Raw genomic sequence first — 19,988 nt, forward strand, 5'->3', positions numbered from 1 at the left:
GCTGCTCCGGGCTTCTGGAGAAACCCCCTTGTTTATAAGCCTTGCTGCTGCCTCTTATAAACAGTGCATTTGTGATGGTTCCAGCTCCCCTGCCCCTGCACGGCACTGCTAGCAGAGCACCAGCCCTCGCACGGCCCCACTCCTAACAGCCTGCAGCTAGGACCTGCCCCGTGGCAGGATAGGGCACGGACCCAGCCAGGAGAGGGAGGAAGCCTGCTCGCAACTCCCCAAAACTTGACATTTGTCTTGCAAGGATCTTGTTAGCACAAGTGCAGATGTTTATGCTGCAGCTGCTCCCTGGTGACCCCAGCGCTCCACTGCCCCGACTGCGCAGCGCTGCTGCCCTCCCCAAGCACCACTCACTTGACCTCCAAGAAGCAACGCAGCAGGACTACACTTTTCCCATCTTTTCCTGCAGCTGGTCCCAGCGCTAGTTCAGGTCTTCCCAGTGCAAACAGCTTCTGCTCATGCCTACATAACCCACTTTCTCTGCACCCCAGCTCTCTTGTCAATAAGGATAAGCAGCTGCCCCTACTCCTCCTAAAACCTGCCCTGCCTCCTGTTCCTATAACCCCTTTGCAGCCTCCAAAGAAGCTTTGATCCCTTAATGAGATTACATGCAATCAGGCTAGGTCCTTAATGCAAGAAGATGAGCAGCCCTTTCCCAGGCAGGAGGAAAATGTGGCTGGCTCCTTGGATACAACTGGCTCAAGACAATCTCATGTTGGCTACAAGCAAAGCGGCAGCCCCGAGAGCAGAAAGCACAAGTCACCCAAGTGCCAGGCAGATGAAGCCACCCAAGAAGAGCTGCCCTTGCCGCTGAAGTTCATTATTGACCTCGCAGGACTCTGAGCCTTTAGTGATGATGCTAGGCCAGATGGAGAGGTCCCTGGGTGGCAGGCAGGAAGTCTGCAGAACCACTTTGCTGTTTAAAGGTTTCAGGCAGACATCAGCTTGTGACCCCCAACTTTGGATGGACCTCAACATCCAGATCCAGCCTCACGTTACAGCCTCTCTCAAATTTTTGCAGCAATCCAGGGTAGGTGGAAGCAGATTCCCCTCCCACCATTCAATCCTGGAGTGATCATTCACTACTTCCCTCCAACCCCCCCTCTCCACCCTCAAGTAAATCAGACCAGCCAGCAAATGCTGGAGCCCTTAGAGAAAAGAATCCAGGAAAAGTTATTAAGGCCTCAGTCTGCCAAAGTCCTCACCTCATGCATTATAGTTTCATAGAAGTAGGGTCGGAGGGGACGTAAGCAGATCATCTAGTCCAACCCCCTGCCCTGGGCAGCAACAAATACATGGCTTTTACGAACCCAGCTTGGTAGATATCAAGCCTCCTTTTAAAGACCCTTAAAGGTCTTTAAAAGGGTGGGATTATATCTTGCTATGAAATCATACATCAATCAACCAGGCGCTGATCAGTTAGGACGCTCGGGTGCTACTGCAGTATAAATAATTAATTGCAACAATGCAGCAGTGTTTTGATTAAGGGTTATTCATCTCCATTAAAGCCTAATTAGTTAACACTTTTAGGTGCTTGGCAGATGAGCAGAGCCATATCAGACCCAAGTAGAGTCCACTGTGAGTGGACTGGGCTCTCAGGTGGATGTTGTATGAGGCACTAGGAGTTTTACCCCCTCCTCATGCTCCAGCCTTTTTTTATTGTAAGATTCTTCCCCTGCCCAGTATTCTCCCCACGTCTTTTGATTTCGGTGCCTTGGGGTCACCATTTGTCCTACACTTAAGAGAGCTACAGCGCCCACAGGCAGAGCATGCAAGGCAGTCACCTCGTCTCAGACTTCTGCAGAGGCAGAAAGGCAAAAGACGATGCTGGCATCAGGGCTGGCGTGGGCTGTGGGAGGGTGTCACACGGACATCACCAGCAGAGGGTCACACAGGATGCAGGTCAGGGAGGTGGGTTGTTAGAATCGCAGTCTTTGAACACCGATCAAAGCACGATCCTAGAAGGCTCTGCCACAGACGCTCTGTGTGACCTTGGACAAATCACTCCGCCTCTGGGCCTTGTCCCTCCCATATGAGAACCCTCACAGGATGGTTATGATGAGGCAGCGTACACTGAAAGTGCTTGGGTCAGGAAGGTAGACTTGTGGTGGAGGAAGCTAGATCAAAGATGCCATTAATAAGCAGTAAAGCAGAGCAGCACAGAGCTCTGTACAGTCCCTGGCATTAGTGCTTTTCCCCTGTACCTCGCCAAGTGCTCTTTCAAGCACTGCAAGTAGTCTCCCCAGATTACTTCTGCTGCCCTTGTTATAGACGTTCAAAATCCAGATGAACTCTTTAATCCTGGAATCAAAGTTGCATAACCAACATGGGTTATGTAATTGCTCCCAGCACTTTCCAGAGGTCAGTCAGTACCATTACCTCCACATTCAAATGGGGAAACAGAAGCACAATGAAGATGAAAAACAGCTTGTGGTCAATTAAATGAATCAAGAGTCTGCTAGTCTGGAACTGTAGGCACCGAACTGCTACAGACCCCCGAGAAATATCTTGCATTAGAAAGCTCATCTAACTCTATCCCAAGCATGCAGGCAGGCCAATAAGAGATCAGCCCCCCCAAAAAATCCTTGCCTCTCGCATACTTTCTGGATCCTCATGGCACACCATCATCCTAACACTACCAATACAATTGAATAATTTGCCTAAATCATAACAACATTTGACTCTCTCTTCCGGTTGAATTTGTAACCCAAATGGCATGCAGACATGCATGAAAACAAAAGCAACTCATTTTAATGGTCCAGTGAGAAAAGAAACATTAAAATAGTTGGCTTGAAATATGACAGCGAAAAAGAAATTCAGTGGAGTGAGTTCAGAGACAACCCATATGAACGAAGTGAAAGAGAGGACAGTACAAAAGCAAACACAACACCACGTGGGGTAGAGAAGGGGAACCGGACCCCAGATAGCACTGCTTTCCCCTCAACGTGAAATACGTTTTAACACATGGGGTTCAGACACAAATCAGTGCTGTGGCCAAAAAAAGCATTTGCAGGAACAATGAGAATAATCGTCACACCACAGTAGTAGAGGCGTTATAAGGATATGCTATAGGACTTCCACCCAACCATAAACTATGTATGCTAGTCTGGGCCTGGACAGTCCAGAGCTGCCTCATGGAGCTCCAGGCATTTCTTATTAAAGCTGGACAGTTGCTAGCTTTGAAGGACCCTGGTCCGAATTCAGTATAGCAGTTCCTAGGCTCCTGGGAGTGCCTTCTAGAAACCTGTTATAACTTCACAAGCGAGGGCTTTGGTTTCTACAAGTGCCAGATTGTTAAGCAAGGCTTAGATGCTGCCCAGTTAAATCCAGACATCACAGCAGAGCCTGAACCACACAGGAGCTTTACAGTATCCCCTCCTCTCCCTGAAACACTCCAGCTAGGCATTGTGTTAACTGAAACAAAGCAATAACCTGAAATCCCAACCCACTCCTCCCAGAGGCGAGCTACAGACATGCTCTCTAGGTTGGTCTCCGCAGTGCCCAACTGAGAGTCTTAGCCACCCCTTCAGCAACACAGCCTACCGCGATCGCACTTTCGCAGGCTCCCGCCGAAGCTTCTGTAACCTGCTTTCAAACAGAAACGCCAGAGATGCTCTGAATTATCCAGTCCTTGGCTGGTAAAGCAAGCTGCCCAAATGACAGTGGCTGCTATCGCTGATGTGACAAGCTTGATCCATTGGTCTGTGTGGGGGGCATGGCTCTGCAACAGGCAAAACAAACCTAGACACCTTATCACAGTCCCAACTTGCTGAGCTGATACCCATCAGCCATCACGAACTTCAGTAAGGGAACACAGACCTAGGGTAAGAGGGTGGATAATATAAGTGAAGGTGACTAGAATAGCAAAAATATGTTTGCTCTTTGCTTTGGTTTTTGAATTCGAGGTCAAAACAAACCCCAACTCTCAATTAAAACTCCACCTGTGCAGCTAAGTTCTACCTGCTTTCACATCACAACCGCAGGTGCCAGCTCCCAATGCAAATCCATAAGTTAGCTCCATGGTCGAGCACATCTGAGAAAATCAGCCACTGCCAAGGTGGAAAAGAGCAGCTGTTTAACAGGACGCAGTGCCATTACACAACAGCAAGGAAGGATGTGATCAATCCTGGATCCCATTAGTCTGAACAGGGCAATTTATACAAGCAGAATGTCAGCGCCCAGCTTGGAATTTGACCTGTATGAAAAAGCCAAGAGCTTTAGCCCATCAGTGAGATCACAATCCACTGTGGTACAGCTGCAGCCCTCTGCCATTTTTCTAGGCAATGAGTGTAAAAACCAGACACTGTAGAAGGTGGCACGTTCATTCATTGCAGCAAGGTAGCAACTGAGCCAATTACTTCAGCTAAATTAATCCCAGGTCATCTTGGGAGACACAGCTCCTTTGCGAGAGTGTTTTCTCTGAAGCCAGAAAAGCTTATGGAATATTTGTGTTCAGTTCAGGCTGTTCACCCCACATTGAATCCCCTAAAGGACAGCTGGACTTCTGAAAACAGCATCTATAGATAGATGCTATAGTATAGATGCACCCTTTGGCTCCAGGAGACAGGGATAAGTTTTACTAAGCAGGATCTGTAACATGTCCTTTTAAAATTACATAATTACCAAACTTTTTAGTATTACTAGGATGTGCAGCTAACACCTAGTCCTGCTGCTGGCATTGTGCTGCATGCGATATTCTTCTGAAAACTTCGACATGCCTGAGAACATCTGCGTACTGTTTTGTAAGCTCTCTATTTATCTTTTAGTAAGTAGCGCTTTGCTCCTGTTCCTCTAATGGAAGTGAAAAAGAACAGGGCTGTTGGCTTCTTCCGTCTTCCGATACAGTCTGAGAAGAGCATGTCCGTGATCTACTGAACGCAGCAGGCACGAATATAGCAGAGAGTAAGGGGGATAGTGGAGAGACCTGGAATAGAAATTTGCAGGTCATGTCTTTAATAGGTCATTACCCAGTTCCTGAATTAGTCCCCTCTCCATGTGCTATAGACATCTGCTAAAGGAGAGGAAACATCACCCAACCACACCTACCCCCCTCTCCATCAACATACAAGACAACTGAAGTCCTTCCCTTCATCTCAGAGTCCCCTTGTAAATGGCATCACAGAAGTCAGTGCTAGACAAAAGCGCAGCGTCTAGTTTGATGACACTCCTTTATGAGCTTTTCTGGCTACTTCCCAATGATTTCCAACGTAAAAGCTAGATAGTCTATATATGCTAAGGTTGTACTGAGCTGGCTGATCAATAGCTCGAGTGTATAATTCACACCTCATTAACTCTTGCTCTGGTTGCAAAAATTGTGGTGTTAGAAGTTTTAGCAGTCTCTGATATTAAGAAGTTGGTACCCAAAAAGCAGGCCTTCCTTCTCCAAGCAACAATTTTCCCCACTCTGCTACGCACCTCTGAGTACTTTCCCTTCCCCATGTCTCAAAGCATGACCACTTCATAAGCATCAGAAGTCATTGAGGAAGTTCTTACACACATTAGCTTAGCAGGGGCCAGCCTTTTTGGCAGGCATGCCACAAATTAGCCCCCCCACACCATCCCATAGTGACTCTGTGCCCCTTCTGCCCAATCAGCTACTCTTTCTGTTCCTTGCCCTGTCCAATCTGCTCTTTGCTCCCTGCCCCTTCCCCAGTCCCCAGCATGCCACATAGGCTTGGCCATGCCACTTGCGGTATGCATGCTGCAGTTTGGCCACTCTTGCACAGCCCACGTTCTCAGGAAAGTTTTTAAAGTTTCACTAAAATTTTCCCACACAAAACCCCTGGGAGCCTTTAGAATGGCTATCTATTCAATGTAGCTGGAGTTGTAGTTCAGCTTTAATGAGAAGCAGCCATATTGATCCCCGACCTCTGACTGCACATTTAATAGAATGTGCTCCTAGCCATACACTAGTTGTTCCAACACCCAACTCTCAGTTGGCAATGCAGCAAGTTTCACTTGAACATAAGCAAGCAGGATCTGCTGGATAATGGAAAGGTGTCTTGGTGTTCTAGTGTCTAAAGCTATCAGGACTCTGAAACCCCAAACCTTGCAGACAGAGAGGGAGAGAGAGAGAGGCGGCAAACGCAGCAACTGGGTACTATAAAATTATTTATTACTGCCAGATTAGTAGAGGCGCTGTGGCTTCCCCATGGTGCTCTTGATGTACAACGCACGGACATTCTGCCAGTTCTTCTTCAGCAAGGACACCAGGAAGTTGATGGCCAGGTGAATGTTATAAACCAGCTCGTCCTCCGTCATCTTCACATGGCCAACTGCCACCGCCAGACAAAGCACCTGGACACAGGGACAGGAAGGTCACTTGCTCAGATCCAATGGCACAGACTGTACTACCAATGGGCAGGTGTCGCCCTTCAAAACCCTTTCCTCATCTCTATAAAGTCTATGTAATGAACATTAAAAAACTTGACTTCAAGCTGAAGAGGAACACTTCAAGGTGCTTTTGATTCAAGGATCCTATACCACTTTTTAAATAAGAATATGCCATATGGGCAGGTTTCAAACCCACCTTCTATGAGAACTACCCCGTAGTGTATAAGCAGTTATTCAAACAGTTTATTAAAACACACCATTTGTGAGCTCTAGAAATGAACAGCCTGTTATTTTTCCGGCTTATCCCAAGCTTTCCAATATTCATTGAAAAAAATACAGTGTAAGCCTGCTACTGGACTCCATACATTTGCATGCATGATGTTTTGGTTTTGGGCAGCACACACTGCAGCCACGAGTCCCTCCCCGCTTTTTTCCTCCCCCCTACATGGGCTTTTTTGACCCTGGGACTCTCCTGGGGTCAATCCCCGTCTCCCCCTGCACAGTGCAAAGTAGCAGCCAAGGAAACACCTGGAACGTGTGGTGTGTGGCATTATAAACTGGTCTGCAGCACCACGTACCACAAAGCCGTGCTCACCTAGACATGGCCATGAAGGCAAAGAAGAACTGCTCTCTTCAAAGCCACCTATGCCCCAATTCAGGAGCATAAAGCACGCAGTTAAAACATTTTCAGGGAAGGAGTGCAGGAAGTGGAGCAAGTGTCTAGAGTCAGTAGTTCTCAACCTTTAAAAATCACCTCCCAGCTTTGACTTGCTGTTTTGTGACTGAAAAAGTAAGTCTTCTTCTGTTGCAAAGAACTCAGAAACACCATTATCAAGTCAGAACATTTCTGACCCTGTGGATTCTTCCCGAGGTCTCATCCAACCCTAATTTTCTAGGATTCTATCATTCCTATCTGAAACCTCTTGGATTTCTTGCAAGTCATGTAAAGCTGCTTGCACACCTAACAGTTGCTGATATTAAGCAACACCCCACTGCACCTTTAAAAGAATCTCATGGCACCCCAGTTAAGAATCACTGCTTTAAGTGAACGCAAGGAAAACACCCCCACTAAAATCAAATCACTGCTCTGCCCTTCGGTGGCTGTGAAATTCCTCTACACATTAAGCTGAAAACATCAGTCACTATGAAGCCATCTGTACAACACAAAACCTGCTATTCATCTCCTGGCCAACTGCAGCTTCCTCACATCTTCCCTGATAGCAGGGGCCCATCATACAAGGTGCTCCATGTCCTTATTTCCCACTCCCAGAGGTTCCTTTGAGGACATGCAGCATTTTGCAAGATAAAAGCCCGTTTCTCAATCAATCAGTTTTTTTGAAACTGCAGAGACAGATTAAATTCTCGTCCCTGCTACCCCGCGTTCCCTAAATACAACAGAAAAGAATGGATTAAACGTTTATTACTGGCAGCCCATCAGAAAGGAACCTAGAGACCTTCAGTCCACTCCAGAAAGTATAAATCCATATACCATGGCAGGCAGCCAAACGCATCTTTTACCTGCCACCCCTTTGTGCTGGGCAGCAGTTTTGGGCACCGGTATTTGTATTTACCTTCTTCATTTGAAACTTAATGGTAGATTTCACCTCGTCGACCTTGGCCACCAGGTTTTCGTTGTGTGTGAGGAGAGAGGGAAACTTGCCCGCTTTGTTAAGACCTGGACCCAGGATACGAGGAATCTGCTTGATGAGGGACTCCGAGGCTAGGAAGGCATCGTACTTCTTAGCTGTGGAAGAACAAGGCAATTAAAGCAGGGGATGCTGCACCTCTGCCCCACTAATTCAGACCTGACTCAGCCTTCCAGTAGTAGGGCTGTTTGCACATTTTTCTAGAAGACAATAATTAAGAGGGCGACCAAAAAAAATGTTGGTATTTACATAATTTTCAGACACCAGCACTAGGCCACAAGAGGAAAGCAGCGTAATCACACGCTCATGATCAATCTGCTGTTTCTTAAACATAAGTGACCCCAAAAAGTGAATCAAGGCATCCTCCTTCCCAAAAAGGTATCAAGATGAGCCTGATGATGAAGAGACACAAGGACTTTATACATTAAAAATCAGAAGAGTTCACTTTATATTACAAGTTAATGGCTATCCCTATGCTTTGTCAGCAGTGGGATCAAGCCAGCATGGTGGGTCTCACTTTGGCTGCCAGAACCGGCTGGTCGTGACTCTTCCTTGAGGAAATTTACAAAGAAACCTTATTCCTTTAGTCATTTTCATACCAAGCTCCACACACCAGTCAAAGGACACAGGATTTTTTTTTTTTTAAGAGGTGACTAGATCGTTATCTTGTCATCTATCGGGGCAATATACAACACCATGACTTGTGTTCAGAAGAGTCCATCCCAACTGCAAAAGTAACCATCGGAGAGGGATTTTGTTCAGAGGACAGCTTTGAGAGATGCTTTAAATAACTCTCCACTAGCAAGGCACGAGATATTTGGGAGATTTTGATACAGCACCGGGGGTGCAGGATGTAGGACACATGACACCGTCAAACAAACTCACACCATGGATCTCTAGCTGTTATTTTTCCCACCCCCCTCAGTCACCAAAAGAGACTTTTAGCAGCTCATTAAAGACTTTATCATCACCCGCTGGTCCATCAGAGACCGCTATGCCTCCACACAGCCCATCTCTCAGCACCAGCTCCCACTCACCCAGCTTCTTCACCAGCTTCTTGTTCTTGTTGAGCTTCTTCAGGGCCTCGATATCCATGTGCGGGAGGTCCACGGCTTTGGCCTCATCGCAGTGCTGCTGGTCCCCCAGCACGCACACCGAGAACTTGGGGCGCGGCGTGGACTTGAGCCTGCAAGGGGAGGGCAGCGCGGTCAGGGCCCGGCCGTCGCCGCACGCCTCACCGGAGCCCACGACCACGACACCTTACCACGGCTGCCGGCGCGATCCCCCTGGACCCTGGCTGCTGCGAGTGGTCGGCGGGGCGGCCCGGGGGCCTGCCCGCACCTCCCCTCATGTTTAGAGACCCAGGGTGGGGGTCCGTGCAGCCGGGGGCCGACCTGCTTGGGCACCCGGGGGGCCCCGGGCAGGGAGGCAGGGGCAGCAGGGCCCAACCTGACGGTGCCGGAGAAGCGCTTGTCCTTCTGCGGGTCGTAGTTCTTCAGGCTGATCTGCAGCTCCACCGTCTCCAGAAACCTGCGGGCACGGGCAGGGGTCGCGTCAGGTCAGGTCAGCGCCCCCCTTCCCTGCCCAGCCCCGCTTCCCAGCCCTTACTTGCGCGGCTTGGTCTGCCCGCCCTGCAGCACCTCCTTCACCGCCTCGTACAGCGCGTCCCGGGACACTTTGCTGCTGCGGGGAAGACACGGGTGTCATGGCGGGGGGGGGTCCGTGACCGCCTCGCCCCGGCCCCCCCAAACCGCCCCGCGGACCCGACCCCCCGCCCGCGCCGCCAGCACCGCTCGCTGTGCGGAGAGCGAGCCCCGGGCCCGGCGCAGGAGGAGCCCCGGGCGCGGATGGCGGCGGATACCAGCCCGGGCCCGGTCCCACCTCATCGTGCCGCCGGGGCAGGAGGCCGGAAAGGAAAAGAGCTTGTCGCACGGAAAATACGTCAAAAGCCTGCGCCGGGTCTCGCGAGAAGTGATGGGGCGGGCGCCATTTTGGGAGGGGCAGAGCGTGGCTGCGGGGGAGGGGCTTGGAGCGGCGACGTGCGCGTGGAGCCCCTAGAGGCAGCAGCGGGGAAGTGCACCCAGCTGGGCTGGGCAGGGCAGGGCAGGGCAGGGCAGGGCTGGCAGCTCTGCACCCCCAGCCCCTTCTCCACCTCCACCCCTGCAAAACCTCCGCTCTTTCCTGCCCCTCTGTGCAGTGTGGCGGGTCTCATCTCACCGGGTGCCGCCCCGATCTGCTGCCAACAACCCTGTCCCCCTGCTGCCCTTGCAAGGCTTATTCATCTCTTCTTTGCCACAGCTCTGGCGTTGACGCCTCTGGAGTCTGTGGTCGCTCGTCCCCTTAGGGTTGGTTGCCAGCCCTCCAGCATTGCCGCGGCGTCTCCAGGAAGAAGATCGACATCTGCTGCGAGTCACCGGGGAGATCAGTGACAGGGCATTCGTCCAAATAAATATTAAGCGTGGATTCCAATGGATGCAGCGGTCCAGTGCGTTTTGAACATGCCATAGCAATAGACATTTGCCTTCCTGAGTACAGTACGGTAGATCAGGCATTAATGTCCTTACATCACAGGATAAAACCTCTCGAAACAAAGTTGGCAACCCATTGTAACAGACAGATCCACAGCATTTTGGTCGAGCCGGTTTGTCCCCGTTTTGCATTGGGACATCTGATTTTTCCTTCCTAAATGTAGAACCTTATATTTAGGTGGAAGGAGACTGCACCAGATGGGAGGAGATGGGAAGCTTGAGTTAAAGCGGTCATAGGCCTTTGAGACCAGAGAGAAATAGAGAACTTTATCAACACTTTGTGACGACAAACCCTTCATACTGACAGGTTTTTCCAACAACTTGGGCACAAACCCTTTCATTTAGGCCAAAAGTCATTTCATTTAGGCCAGGGACTGGTAACAGACAGGGGTTAAATCTCAGGTAAGCAGTTCAGTTTAAACAACTGATTAAAATACTCTTGACTAGGTTTGACAGTAGTCTTACGTGGAGTTTTGATTATGGCACAAAAGTTACACAGGAAAGCCATCGAGGGTATGTATGGGTTATTTGTTTATTGTACTGTGGTTACCAAGAAAAAGACAATGCATCCAAGGAGAAAGAACAAAAGCGTATTCTCCTTCAGGTTTTAGATGGATGCAGTACAGACAAAGCCTTTAGTGAGACGTTTATAGCAATTTGGAAATGAACAAACCCCGGGTGAGTGCCTTCAGCTCACAAACTGGGCTTTTCACTGAAACAGCAGAGCATGCAACTCTCCTTAGATATCTCCAAACTAAGCATTCATATCCCTCTTAGAAACTGCTTCTCCTTTTTTTTAAATGAACTACGGATGTAAACCAATCATGCTCTAACTTGTAGTTACAGAATAACGCAGTTATCTGCAGTTCAGAGAAGCTTGGGGTCTCTTTATCAAAACCACTGATTTACAAAACTGGGTTGAACATTTCAGAAGAAGCTGCATGAGATTGATTTATGGTGCCCCTTATTTGTAGTCTGACCCCATCTGGTCCAATTCAAACTGCAGGGGAGAGAAAGTTATTTCATTCAAACTACTTTCACCTTGCCCAGGAGAGCTCATTCATCTAGCTCAGGGCTCAGCTACGTAAGGCCTCATCTTCTGATGATCCAAATGGAGTATGGCTAGCGTGCAACAAGAGTTTTTATGAAAGAGCACAAGCTAAGTGGAAAGCAATGGTACCTGGGACAAGCTGAGCATTCATAGGAAACGTTACCCTGTAGGTTCCCCTAGAATTAACTATCCATTAGCTTTGGGATCTTCACACAGACTTCTTTAAGGGCACCTGCAAGGTAGCCAAGGCTGCCTGTTAGCAGAGCTGCTCAGTAGATGTAAATACTTCTGCCTGCTGTGCATTCTGCACACACAAATCCAATACTGCTTCTTGAGGCCTGTTCTCCAAGTCTCCACCTTCATTTCGAAGAGGATGAAAAAGCTAAAGACTTTTAATGGACAAGGAACCCTGCATGTCCGCTAAGTAATAGCTAAAGCCAGCTTTTTAGTGCAGCTCCCGTCTGCATCCATGGTAGCTTCTCAGGGTAATCTCCAGCCATTTCCACAAGCTGTAGTCAAGAAATACAGGAGGGCAGAACCATCTTCTTGCATGTTCCCTTTGGTGGCCTGTGGTCCCTTTGGTACAGACCTAGATCAGAGACCACGAGGCTGTTCCAGCCTCAGGAAATATGGGGATCTGACTTGCTTTTTTCATCTGGGAGCCACTTGTTCCAGTGCTACCTGCAGAGATTTCTTTAGGGCTGTTCTATTGTGACCCAGGACACTAGCCATATGGCTCCGATGGGTTGAAGTAACCTGCAGAGGAAGACAAAGAAACAGCTAATTAGGCTCCACTGGCCTTGGATTAAAGGAAGCATCTATGGTGCCTAACAGTTGGTTTTCCTTCTAGCAACAACTGAGTAAAGCATTACTGCAGGTTAATATCCTGAACGTGGGGATCTCTGCTTATGGGAACGCATGCCGAGGCACCACACTCCGCCTCACCAGAGCTGTGGCCATGCTGTTCTACAACACCGTTCACACTTCTAAGACAATCAGACCCCAGGTGTCTGACTTAGGACTCACAAAGCTCAAACACCCGAAAGTCTGCGGCGAGCCTTCACAATGTTGGTCCTATCGTTCCAGTAAGGTGAGCAACTACTCAGTTTTAAAAGGTTGAGGCCAAAAAGATCCAGTTGGAGTAACACTGGGTTATGTGCTTTTCCCACAAAATCCTTGCTAGGTTTGAACCTGAGCTCCCCAGCACCCTTGGCTTTAACACCTGCTGCTTAAAATCACCAAGATCATTGCTCAGAAGGGGACTGGAAATACTCTGGGTCTCATTTCCGGCAGGCAGTTGAGTTGTGGGTGCTCAGCACCTCAAAATCAGGATAGAAGTGACTCACTGCAAGCCCACATGGATTAGCATTCATCCAAATTCCCCATAATAAAACAGATTAAGCCAGGGAGTGAGGACAAAAAAAACCTCAACATCCATCTGAAAGGTGTTTAAACTGGCATCCCAGTCACTGAGACAAAGCAACAGACACTCTAAGCAGAGCTAGTCTGAGACAGTTTCCTCTTAGCCCTGGCCAGCTCAAACCACGGCCCCCATTGACTCACGTTGCTTGCATACACGGTCAGCACAGTCATCAGCAACTTGGCATAATTCATTGATGTGGCAAACTCCTGGGCCATCCGGCGCAGATTCAGGACCAGGCGGTTGAAGAGCTCAGTGGGTAGCTCCACCTTAAAGAAAGAAGTGGACTTGGAGCAAAGAAGATCGGCAGAACACGGAGACCAGAAGCCACTTCAAATACCCAGCACCTTGGCCAGGCACCACTGAAGGGAGCTTGGCATCCTGGAGAAGCCAGGACTCCAGTTCCTTGGGTCATCAAGACAGCACCTTGCAAAATCTAGAGGAGTATAATTTGAACACATAGGGAGACAAGCGTGTTCTCTCACCTGCCTTCCCAGCACCCCAAGCACAACTGTGATGAGCTCTTCTGACCAAGACACCTCCAGCAGCTGGCTGTAAAAGAGAAAATAAGAGGCAGGGAACACTGTGGATGTCATGAAGAATGCATCAGCACCGGCTTCCAGCACCTGCCCACATTGCCTGATACAATAGATGGCCTTTGTACATGTTGATGGAAGTGAACTGTGCAAACCCAGGCTTGCGTGTGTCCTTGTTGTGAGTGAGACATGCCAGTTTGAGGCAACTGGCTATCCAAGTCAGTGCCGTAGAAGGGGATACCAGAGAAAGTGCAAATCTGCTGCCTTTTGCAGGCTCTTACCTTAGCACCAGCCTCAGGTACTCTGGCTCTAGACAGTCCTCTATCACCTCACACACGAGCTTCATCCGCTCAGAGCCTGTTAGGGCAAAAGGAAAGTGGGTTGTATGTGCCCATAACCATTGCCTCCACCCATGAGAAGGGCTCACATAAGAGCTGGTTGTCTCTCGCACAAGAGGTGCCATGCCTAGGGCCACAGTCAGCCCTGGGAGTGGATCCACTCAAGTGGATGGAGTTGTGTCCTCTTACGCCAAGCTGAAGGTTGACCCTTGGAGCCCAGCTTCACCCTTTATACTGTGAAGAGGAACTCTATCTACAGCATTTGCCTGTTTGTAACTAGTCCTTGGATGCCCACCTACCCAAGTGATACTAGCACAGAGGCTTAACTCAGTGCAGTTCTTGGACACTTCCAGCCGGTGGATTTCCATCTGTGCCTCCCATGAGCACCAACATTTTGGGCTGGGGGGGCTCCCTCCCTCGTTCGGCTTAGATCACGAATTCTCAAGCATTTACACACTGCAATCCTGTGTTCCAACCATTCACAAGCAGACCTTAGTCACCCCCAGAATACACTGCGCTCAGTCTAAGGACAGTTCAAAGGAAGTGCCATGAAAGGAGGAACTGGGATATCTGGTCACAAGGGATACCAATAAGTCAGCATATTGGTTTCATGTCACACAGTGATTTCAGAGAAAATAGGAACAGTCTATGAACTCCCAACCCCAAAGCATGTGCTGGCAACCCAGAGACAGGACCCAGGTCAGGATAACAGTCCCAAGCATGTAGGATGCATAGCATGTGAGTCCAGCCACAGAGTAAACCTCTGCTCTACAGGACGATGTGGTGCCAAGCTCACCTTCCCCTGGAGCCTGCAGGACTGGGGCAATCAAGGCGCAGCAGAAAGGCCGAGGATATTTGGAGCAGAATGAAGTCAGGGCAGCCATGAGATGGCGCGAGGCAGGCTGGGTGAGCGAGAGAACCTAGGAGGCAGGGAAGACAGACAAATTTTGTGCTGCTTCCAGGTCTTTTGCTAGGCTCTATCCCAGCTCTGGGGCTGTCAGCAGAGTCTGGCTTCAAAGGGAGAGCTATGATGGGGATGTTTAGTTTAGCACCTAGCATGAATAAGCCATCCAGTCAGGTGGTAGAGGAAAAACTGGCTGCCTTTCCTGCATCGGTTTGCAGTACTCTTCGAAGTCAGAGGAGCAAAGAGGGGTAAAGGCCCAGCGAGGCTGAAGTCCCTTTGTCTGGGTATCAATATTACCCCTGAAGGTGCCAGTCCAACAGCCCTGCACCATCTCTGGGCACAATATCCAGTATCAGCTCCTTCCACAAGACACATATTACACAGGAGAAGCTCCTCGATAATGCCAACTACATGGGCCTTCCTTCCCCTCAGCACTCCCCACAAAGGCCAGCAGTACGTACCCGCTGGAGGAAGAGCTGCCTTGTCAGTACTGCTGCATTGGTGTAACTGAGCACAGGCGTGAGAGCCAGCAGCCAGGTGCAGAAGCGCACGAGGACAGGCTCTGGGCACTGTGAGAGCTGAAGCAATGAGCAAAGTCCTTCCAGCTGCAAGGAGAAGGACGCACGTTACAAGGGGACAATGGCATATGTCACAAGCACTGGGAAGAGAGGAACAGAATGAGCAGCTGGGTTTGGAGGGCTGCTTTTAATATGGAAAGACCCTGCTGCGGGGTCTCCACTGTTTACTCACCTGGAGGGGGCTGCATTCATTCAGGATCTGCAGGGCAGGCAGGGCAGCCCTCTCAGATTGCTGCCGGGGAAACAGGAGATCAAACAGGCATTTAGAACAACGGGTTCTTACCCCTCCCCTTCGGACTGCTTCAAAGGAAACCATCAGACACAAATCAGAGCCCAAAAAAAGCTCCCCAAGATGGGCCAGAAACAATGTACGAGAGTGGCCCCTGCAGAAACATCAGCCCTACAGCAGTCACAAGGGGAGCCAATTCTCAGATTTCACAAGTTCATCTGGCCAAGCTGCTCCTGCCCCATGAATGCACCAATGAGGCATTAGGGTGAGAACCCAGAATTGGGCGTAAGCGCTCCCAGACCCTGTTCCCATCCTCTGCCACAGATTCGCTGCACTATCTTGAGAAAACCGCTCGGCTTGTGTGTGCTGGTTTCCATGTCTGTATAAGGGGACACCACATCCATGATGGGGGCTGTTGGAGCTTAATTATGGCTTGTGAAACAACCGAGATGCAAAGTACAAAGTAGCATTAGGGAATATGGGCCTCCCATACCAGCCTCCTCTGAGCCTCCAGTGTTAGCTGCAAAGGGACAGCATAGCAGACTCACTGACCCACAGAGGCTTTATGTCAACTGTGCAGTGACAATCGTCAGTGCCCAGTTTGGACACAGCTGTGTATCAGCATGTGGAAGCTGCAGCAGGACTGTCCTTTTGTCAGGGCAGATCACTTTCCCCCAGGGCTGCCTCCAAAGCCCATCTCTTGCAAGCCTCTCTGGAGACCCTGCAGTAAGTCATCCAGACCTTCTGCAGAAGAACTTACATTAGACTCCTTCTCCAGCAGCATCTTAAGCCTTGGCACGTGCATCTGGGAAAAGATGTGTTACAAACTGTTAAATCCTAGAACCTGAAACCCTAGGAGAGGCAGACTTGCAGTTGCCCCAAAGCCACACAGATAATTCCCTGTCCCATTTTATATCCATTTGGGTTTCAGGAATGGGAAACAGGGTGGCTCGGAATGAAAAGTCAGCTGAAAGGTTACTGGGCAATTTCCCTCACCCTCCTATTCTGACCTGTTGTTTAATCACATGCTGTTAAACAGCTTTTGCATTCCACCCCAGAAGTGGCTGCACTTAAGAAGCAGGTAGCATGACCCCCTACCCTCCCAAACTGCTGTATGTAGTCTGCAGATCATTTGGGGATCTTTGAGCGGGAGGAGCTCAGCAATGCTATCGTTGCATTTAAAGGCAGCCTGGTTCTGCACTGGAACCTAGCGGCAGCTATTTCTGGAAGGAAAGCCAGAACACGTCTGAGAGGTAACCCAACAGCTCCTGTCCCTCCCATGCCCATCCCCAGAGAGCAGGCCCTCAGCTCTGCACCCAGCTCTTGCTATGTCTGTTCCCCCAATTGGATTTTGGCAGCTTTTACAACAGTGCAGGACCAGCACCTTAAGGCTGCTTTATATCGGGCAGGGAATACATCAGCATCAGACAGGCTTTGAAGGGGGAAAATGGGGAGCTATCTGGCAAGACTGCTGTGACCAGTGGAAAGACAGGTCGCTACGTTCTGCGTGCCTGGAGAGAATTCACCTGCAGAGCAAACTAAACACCCGGAGAGAACCGAAATGTTGGGCTGCACCTGGAGGGAGTCAGGGACTTTTGCTGCTGAATCCTTCTGGGAATCCAGGCTGGCATCTCCCACTTCCCCCGCCGCATCCTGCTGCAAACTCTGACTGGCATCTCTTGTCTCAGTGCCTGCATCCTGCTGGGATCTCTGGCTCTGAGCAGGCTCGTGCCATGAGGCCTCTCTCACGATCTCATCCCCAACACTAGCAGCATCAGCTCCTCTCTGGAAGGTGCTTTGTCCCAATTCAAACCCAACCTCATCCAGGCGTGTTTTTTTCTTCTGCCTCTCCCACTCGGGCTCCAGACTTTCCTCGGCTCCTTTCTTGCGCTTCTTGACTTGCGATGTCAAGTCTGGGTCCCCAGCAGGCCCTGCCTCAGAGCCTGGGGGCTTGCGGATACACCAGTTTAGTTTCCTCTCCAGCTCTGGTTTCTGCTGGGCAGTACCCGTGATTTTCTGGCAAAAATGCTTCAGTTGCTGCTGGCATGTGGTGGTCAGGGGAACCAGAGTTGAGCAGCGTCTCTCTTCCATCAGCCCCTGCTCAAGCAGATCTGCCAGCGCCCGCACCCAGAGGTCTGGACTGGGATCCTGCCTGACGGCCTGAAGCAGCTGGCTGAGACAGTCCTTCGGCACGGTGGACTGCACTGTGTGCAGCAGCGAGAAGAGATTTCTCTGACACAGCACCGGCAGCAGCAGCAGCAGCGGCTTTCTGAGGGAGGAGCAGAAGGCAAAGGGGAGGATTTGGGGTGATTAAATCTTGGAAACTCTCTGTCTGGTCTCTGCTCCCAAAGCACCAAGCCACCATCCACCCGTGGGAAGACGACGTATGGAAGAGAGCAGAGGGAGGCTAGTTGAGACCCAGACCCAGACCGCCCCTCTTCCACAAAGTTTGGGAGGAATGGGGTCCCAGCCTGGGCCTCAAAGTGAACATCTCTGATGGCCTACAGGCAGGAGGTCCTGACCTTTATCCCCTGTGCTGGGACTGGAAGCTCTTCATGAGCTGGCACAGGACGATGCACTCCAGCTGCCTCAGCTTTTGTGAGCCAGGGAGTTAACCCCACCCCATGGGGAAGCTGCAGCAGGTAATCGCATGGGCAGGTGCACCCCTAAGAGCAAAGCTGCCATCTTCACTCATCCCAAACTCCCAGCAATAAAGCCGGTGAACAAGAGATGTAGCCCTTCAGGGCTTTACTAGGAGTTGGGAGCAGGAGCAGGCCCCCAAAGGGCTAGAACAGCTGTCGCAGAGAAGGGGCCACAACAAGCTTCCCAAATAGGAAACACAAGGCACTCACAAGGTGAGGGCCTCCGCAGGCCCCTCCAGCACCGGCTCCTCAGTGCACAAGGTGGCTATGAAGCTCTTCCAGTGGAACGCCTCCCCCGGCTGGCTGCGAGACTGGACGCGCGGGAGGGCTCGGAAAGCCGCCAGCGCCCCGGACGGCCCAGATGTCAACGTGTGGAGGAGGAGGCGGGAAGGCCTGTCGAACCTCCGCAGCCAGGGCGGCGAGGGGTGCTCCATCCCGCGGGCACTGCAAAGGAGACGGTCAACGCGTGAGCCCGCGTGCAACGTGCGGCACATCCCAGATCCTGCCGCAGCCCAGCTCAGCCCCTGGACCCGGGGCTCCCACTGCCTCCTGCCAGCCACCGGACGAGACTATAGCATGATCTCCGATCTCCAGACAGGCTGGGAGGAGGGCGCAGGCCTCCTGGGACATACTTAGCTGAGTGCATGCTACGGCACGGGGTGAAGCCACCCCTGCGCAGCCACACCTGCCTCTTGCCCCAAGCGCAGGATGCATTCGGCCTCGTCCGAGCTCCCTGCGGCTGGTCCTACGCTTGTGCAGCCCTTTGCAAAGCCCAGCCGCAGCGCTGAGCTCCTGCAGCCGGTGCAGGGGGCTCGTGGCGCGCCGCGGAGGGCCGCGAGCGGGAAGCCGAGCAGCACACCGGCCGGGCGGCGGCCGGCGCGGGAACGGGGCGGGGCGGGGCCAGCTGCGGCTCCTCCCCCCGCCCCGCCCCGCCCGGGCACTGCTCCCCCGCAGCGCTCCGTGCGCTGGCGACACGCGGATGAGGCTTGATAAGAAAATGAGGGTTGAAGGGACCTCAGGAGCCGCCTCCAGCCCCCTCCACCCCCGCTGCAAGCGGGACCAGCCCCACCTGCACCATCCCAGCCACGGCTTGGTGCACCCCCCGGACGGAGCTGCCACCACCTCTCTGGGCCGCCTGTCCCAGTGTTTTACTGCCCTCCTCGTGAGAAAACTCCTCCTAATGTCCAACCTAAACTTCCCTTGCTGCAGCCCGAGCCCATTGCTCCTTGTGCATCATCTGCACCCCTGCAGGGAGCTGAAGGCTGCTATTCAGTCCCCTCGACTTCTGCAAACTAAATCAGCCCAGCTCCATCAGTCTCTCCTCAGAAATCCCCAGCCCCCTGCACCACTTCCATTGCCCTCCGCTGGACTCTCCAGTTTCCCACATCCGGTCTGTGGTGGGGCCTGGACTGGACGCAGACCGCCTGTACTAGCAGAGCGGCAGGTAGCCCCGCCGCTAATAGAGGGGCACCGGGTACGTGTCAGCTGAATTTGTGGGACAACTGAAAGACCAAACAGGGTAGGGAAGGGAGGGTGGGATTTTCACCTGCTTTAAAGACCTAAAAAGTCCGGAGGCTCCCGGGGGGTGCTCCGTGTCTACAGCCAGGCCCCTGCATCCCCTCCGGATCCCCCTCATCCCATCTACAGCATCGCTCCAGCCCCACCATTAATAAGAGCACTGGAGTAGGGGCTGTTTCAGCGACGAGGGAAAGCAAAGGCCGTCATATAGAAGGGTAAATTAAAACACCATGTGTCTGGGTCCATAACAGAGGAC

At 51.2% G+C, this 19,988-nt stretch overlaps 2 protein-coding genes across 5 annotated transcripts; both read right to left on the reverse strand.

Annotated features, from left to right (window-relative positions):
* Positions 1 to 6,103: 6,103 nt before the first annotated feature.
* On the reverse strand, positions 6,104 to 9,963 carry RPL10A (ribosomal protein L10a). 2 transcript variants are annotated; one of them, XM_006276895.4, is made up of 6 exons: positions 9,870 to 9,963; positions 9,597 to 9,671; positions 9,438 to 9,518; positions 9,026 to 9,174; positions 7,914 to 8,086; positions 6,104 to 6,306 (listed from the first exon to the last, which is right to left on the reverse strand). In XM_006276895.4, exons 1-6 carry the CDS (start codon positions 9,872 to 9,874, stop codon positions 6,136 to 6,138), a joined length of 654 nt encoding a protein of 217 aa, XP_006276957.2. In that variant the 5' UTR covers positions 9,875 to 9,963; the 3' UTR covers positions 6,104 to 6,135. The 2 variants fall into 2 exon arrangements, with proteins under 2 accessions (XP_006276957.2, XP_019340410.1); XM_019484865.2 differs by having other exon boundaries at positions 9,597 to 9,668; positions 9,870 to 9,955.
* Positions 9,964 to 11,025: 1,062 nt separating this feature from the next.
* FANCE (FA complementation group E) lies at positions 11,026 to 19,106 on the reverse strand. 3 transcript variants are annotated; one of them, XM_019484867.2, is made up of 11 exons: positions 18,900 to 19,106; positions 18,425 to 18,658; positions 17,148 to 17,841; positions 16,333 to 16,377; positions 15,516 to 15,575; positions 15,227 to 15,370; positions 14,658 to 14,781; positions 13,805 to 13,880; positions 13,473 to 13,539; positions 13,131 to 13,256; positions 11,026 to 12,323 (listed from the first exon to the last, which is right to left on the reverse strand). In XM_019484867.2, the coding sequence occupies exons 1-11, from the start codon at positions 18,926 to 18,928 to the stop codon at positions 12,219 to 12,221; spliced, it is 1,704 nt and encodes a 567-aa protein (XP_019340412.2). In that variant the 5' UTR covers positions 18,929 to 19,106; the 3' UTR covers positions 11,026 to 12,218. The 3 variants fall into 3 exon arrangements, with proteins under 3 accessions (XP_019340412.2, XP_014453756.2, XP_019340411.2); XM_014598270.3 differs by having other exon boundaries at positions 18,847 to 19,106; XM_019484866.2 differs by having other exon boundaries at positions 18,425 to 19,106.
* Between the last annotated feature and the right edge of the window lie 882 nt (positions 19,107 to 19,988).

Source organism: Alligator mississippiensis, chromosome 14 (assembly GCF_030867095.1).
Source record: "Alligator mississippiensis isolate rAllMis1 chromosome 14, rAllMis1, whole genome shotgun sequence".
Classification (NCBI taxonomy): Eukaryota; Metazoa; Chordata; order Crocodylia; family Alligatoridae; genus Alligator; species Alligator mississippiensis.

What these genes read in the sequence shown, in the direction of transcription:
- RPL10A (XM_006276895.4), bottom strand. An exon ending in GGGCAGACCAAGCCGCGCAA is followed by an intron (nt 9,519 to 9,596) that starts GTAAGGGCTGGG and finishes CCGTGCCCGCAG; the next exon opens with GTTTCTGGAGACGGTGGAGC. An exon ending in GAAGCTGGTGAAGAAGCTGG is followed by an intron (nt 8,087 to 9,025) that starts GTGAGTGGGAGC and finishes GTTCTTCCACAG; the next exon opens with CTAAGAAGTACGATGCCTTC.
- FANCE (XM_019484866.2), bottom strand. Translation starts at nt 18,708, where the DNA reads ATGTGCCGCACGTTGCACGCGGGCTCACGCGTTGACCGTCTCCTTTGC. An exon ending in CCTGCGGAGGCCCTCACCTT is followed by an intron (nt 17,842 to 18,424) that starts GTGAGTGCCTTG and finishes CTCCTCCCTCAG; the next exon opens with AAAGCCGCTGCTGCTGCTGC. An exon ending in TACCTGAGGCTGGTGCTAAG is followed by an intron (nt 13,540 to 13,804) that starts GTAAGAGCCTGC and finishes TCTCTTTTACAG; the next exon opens with CCAGCTGCTGGAGGTGTCTT.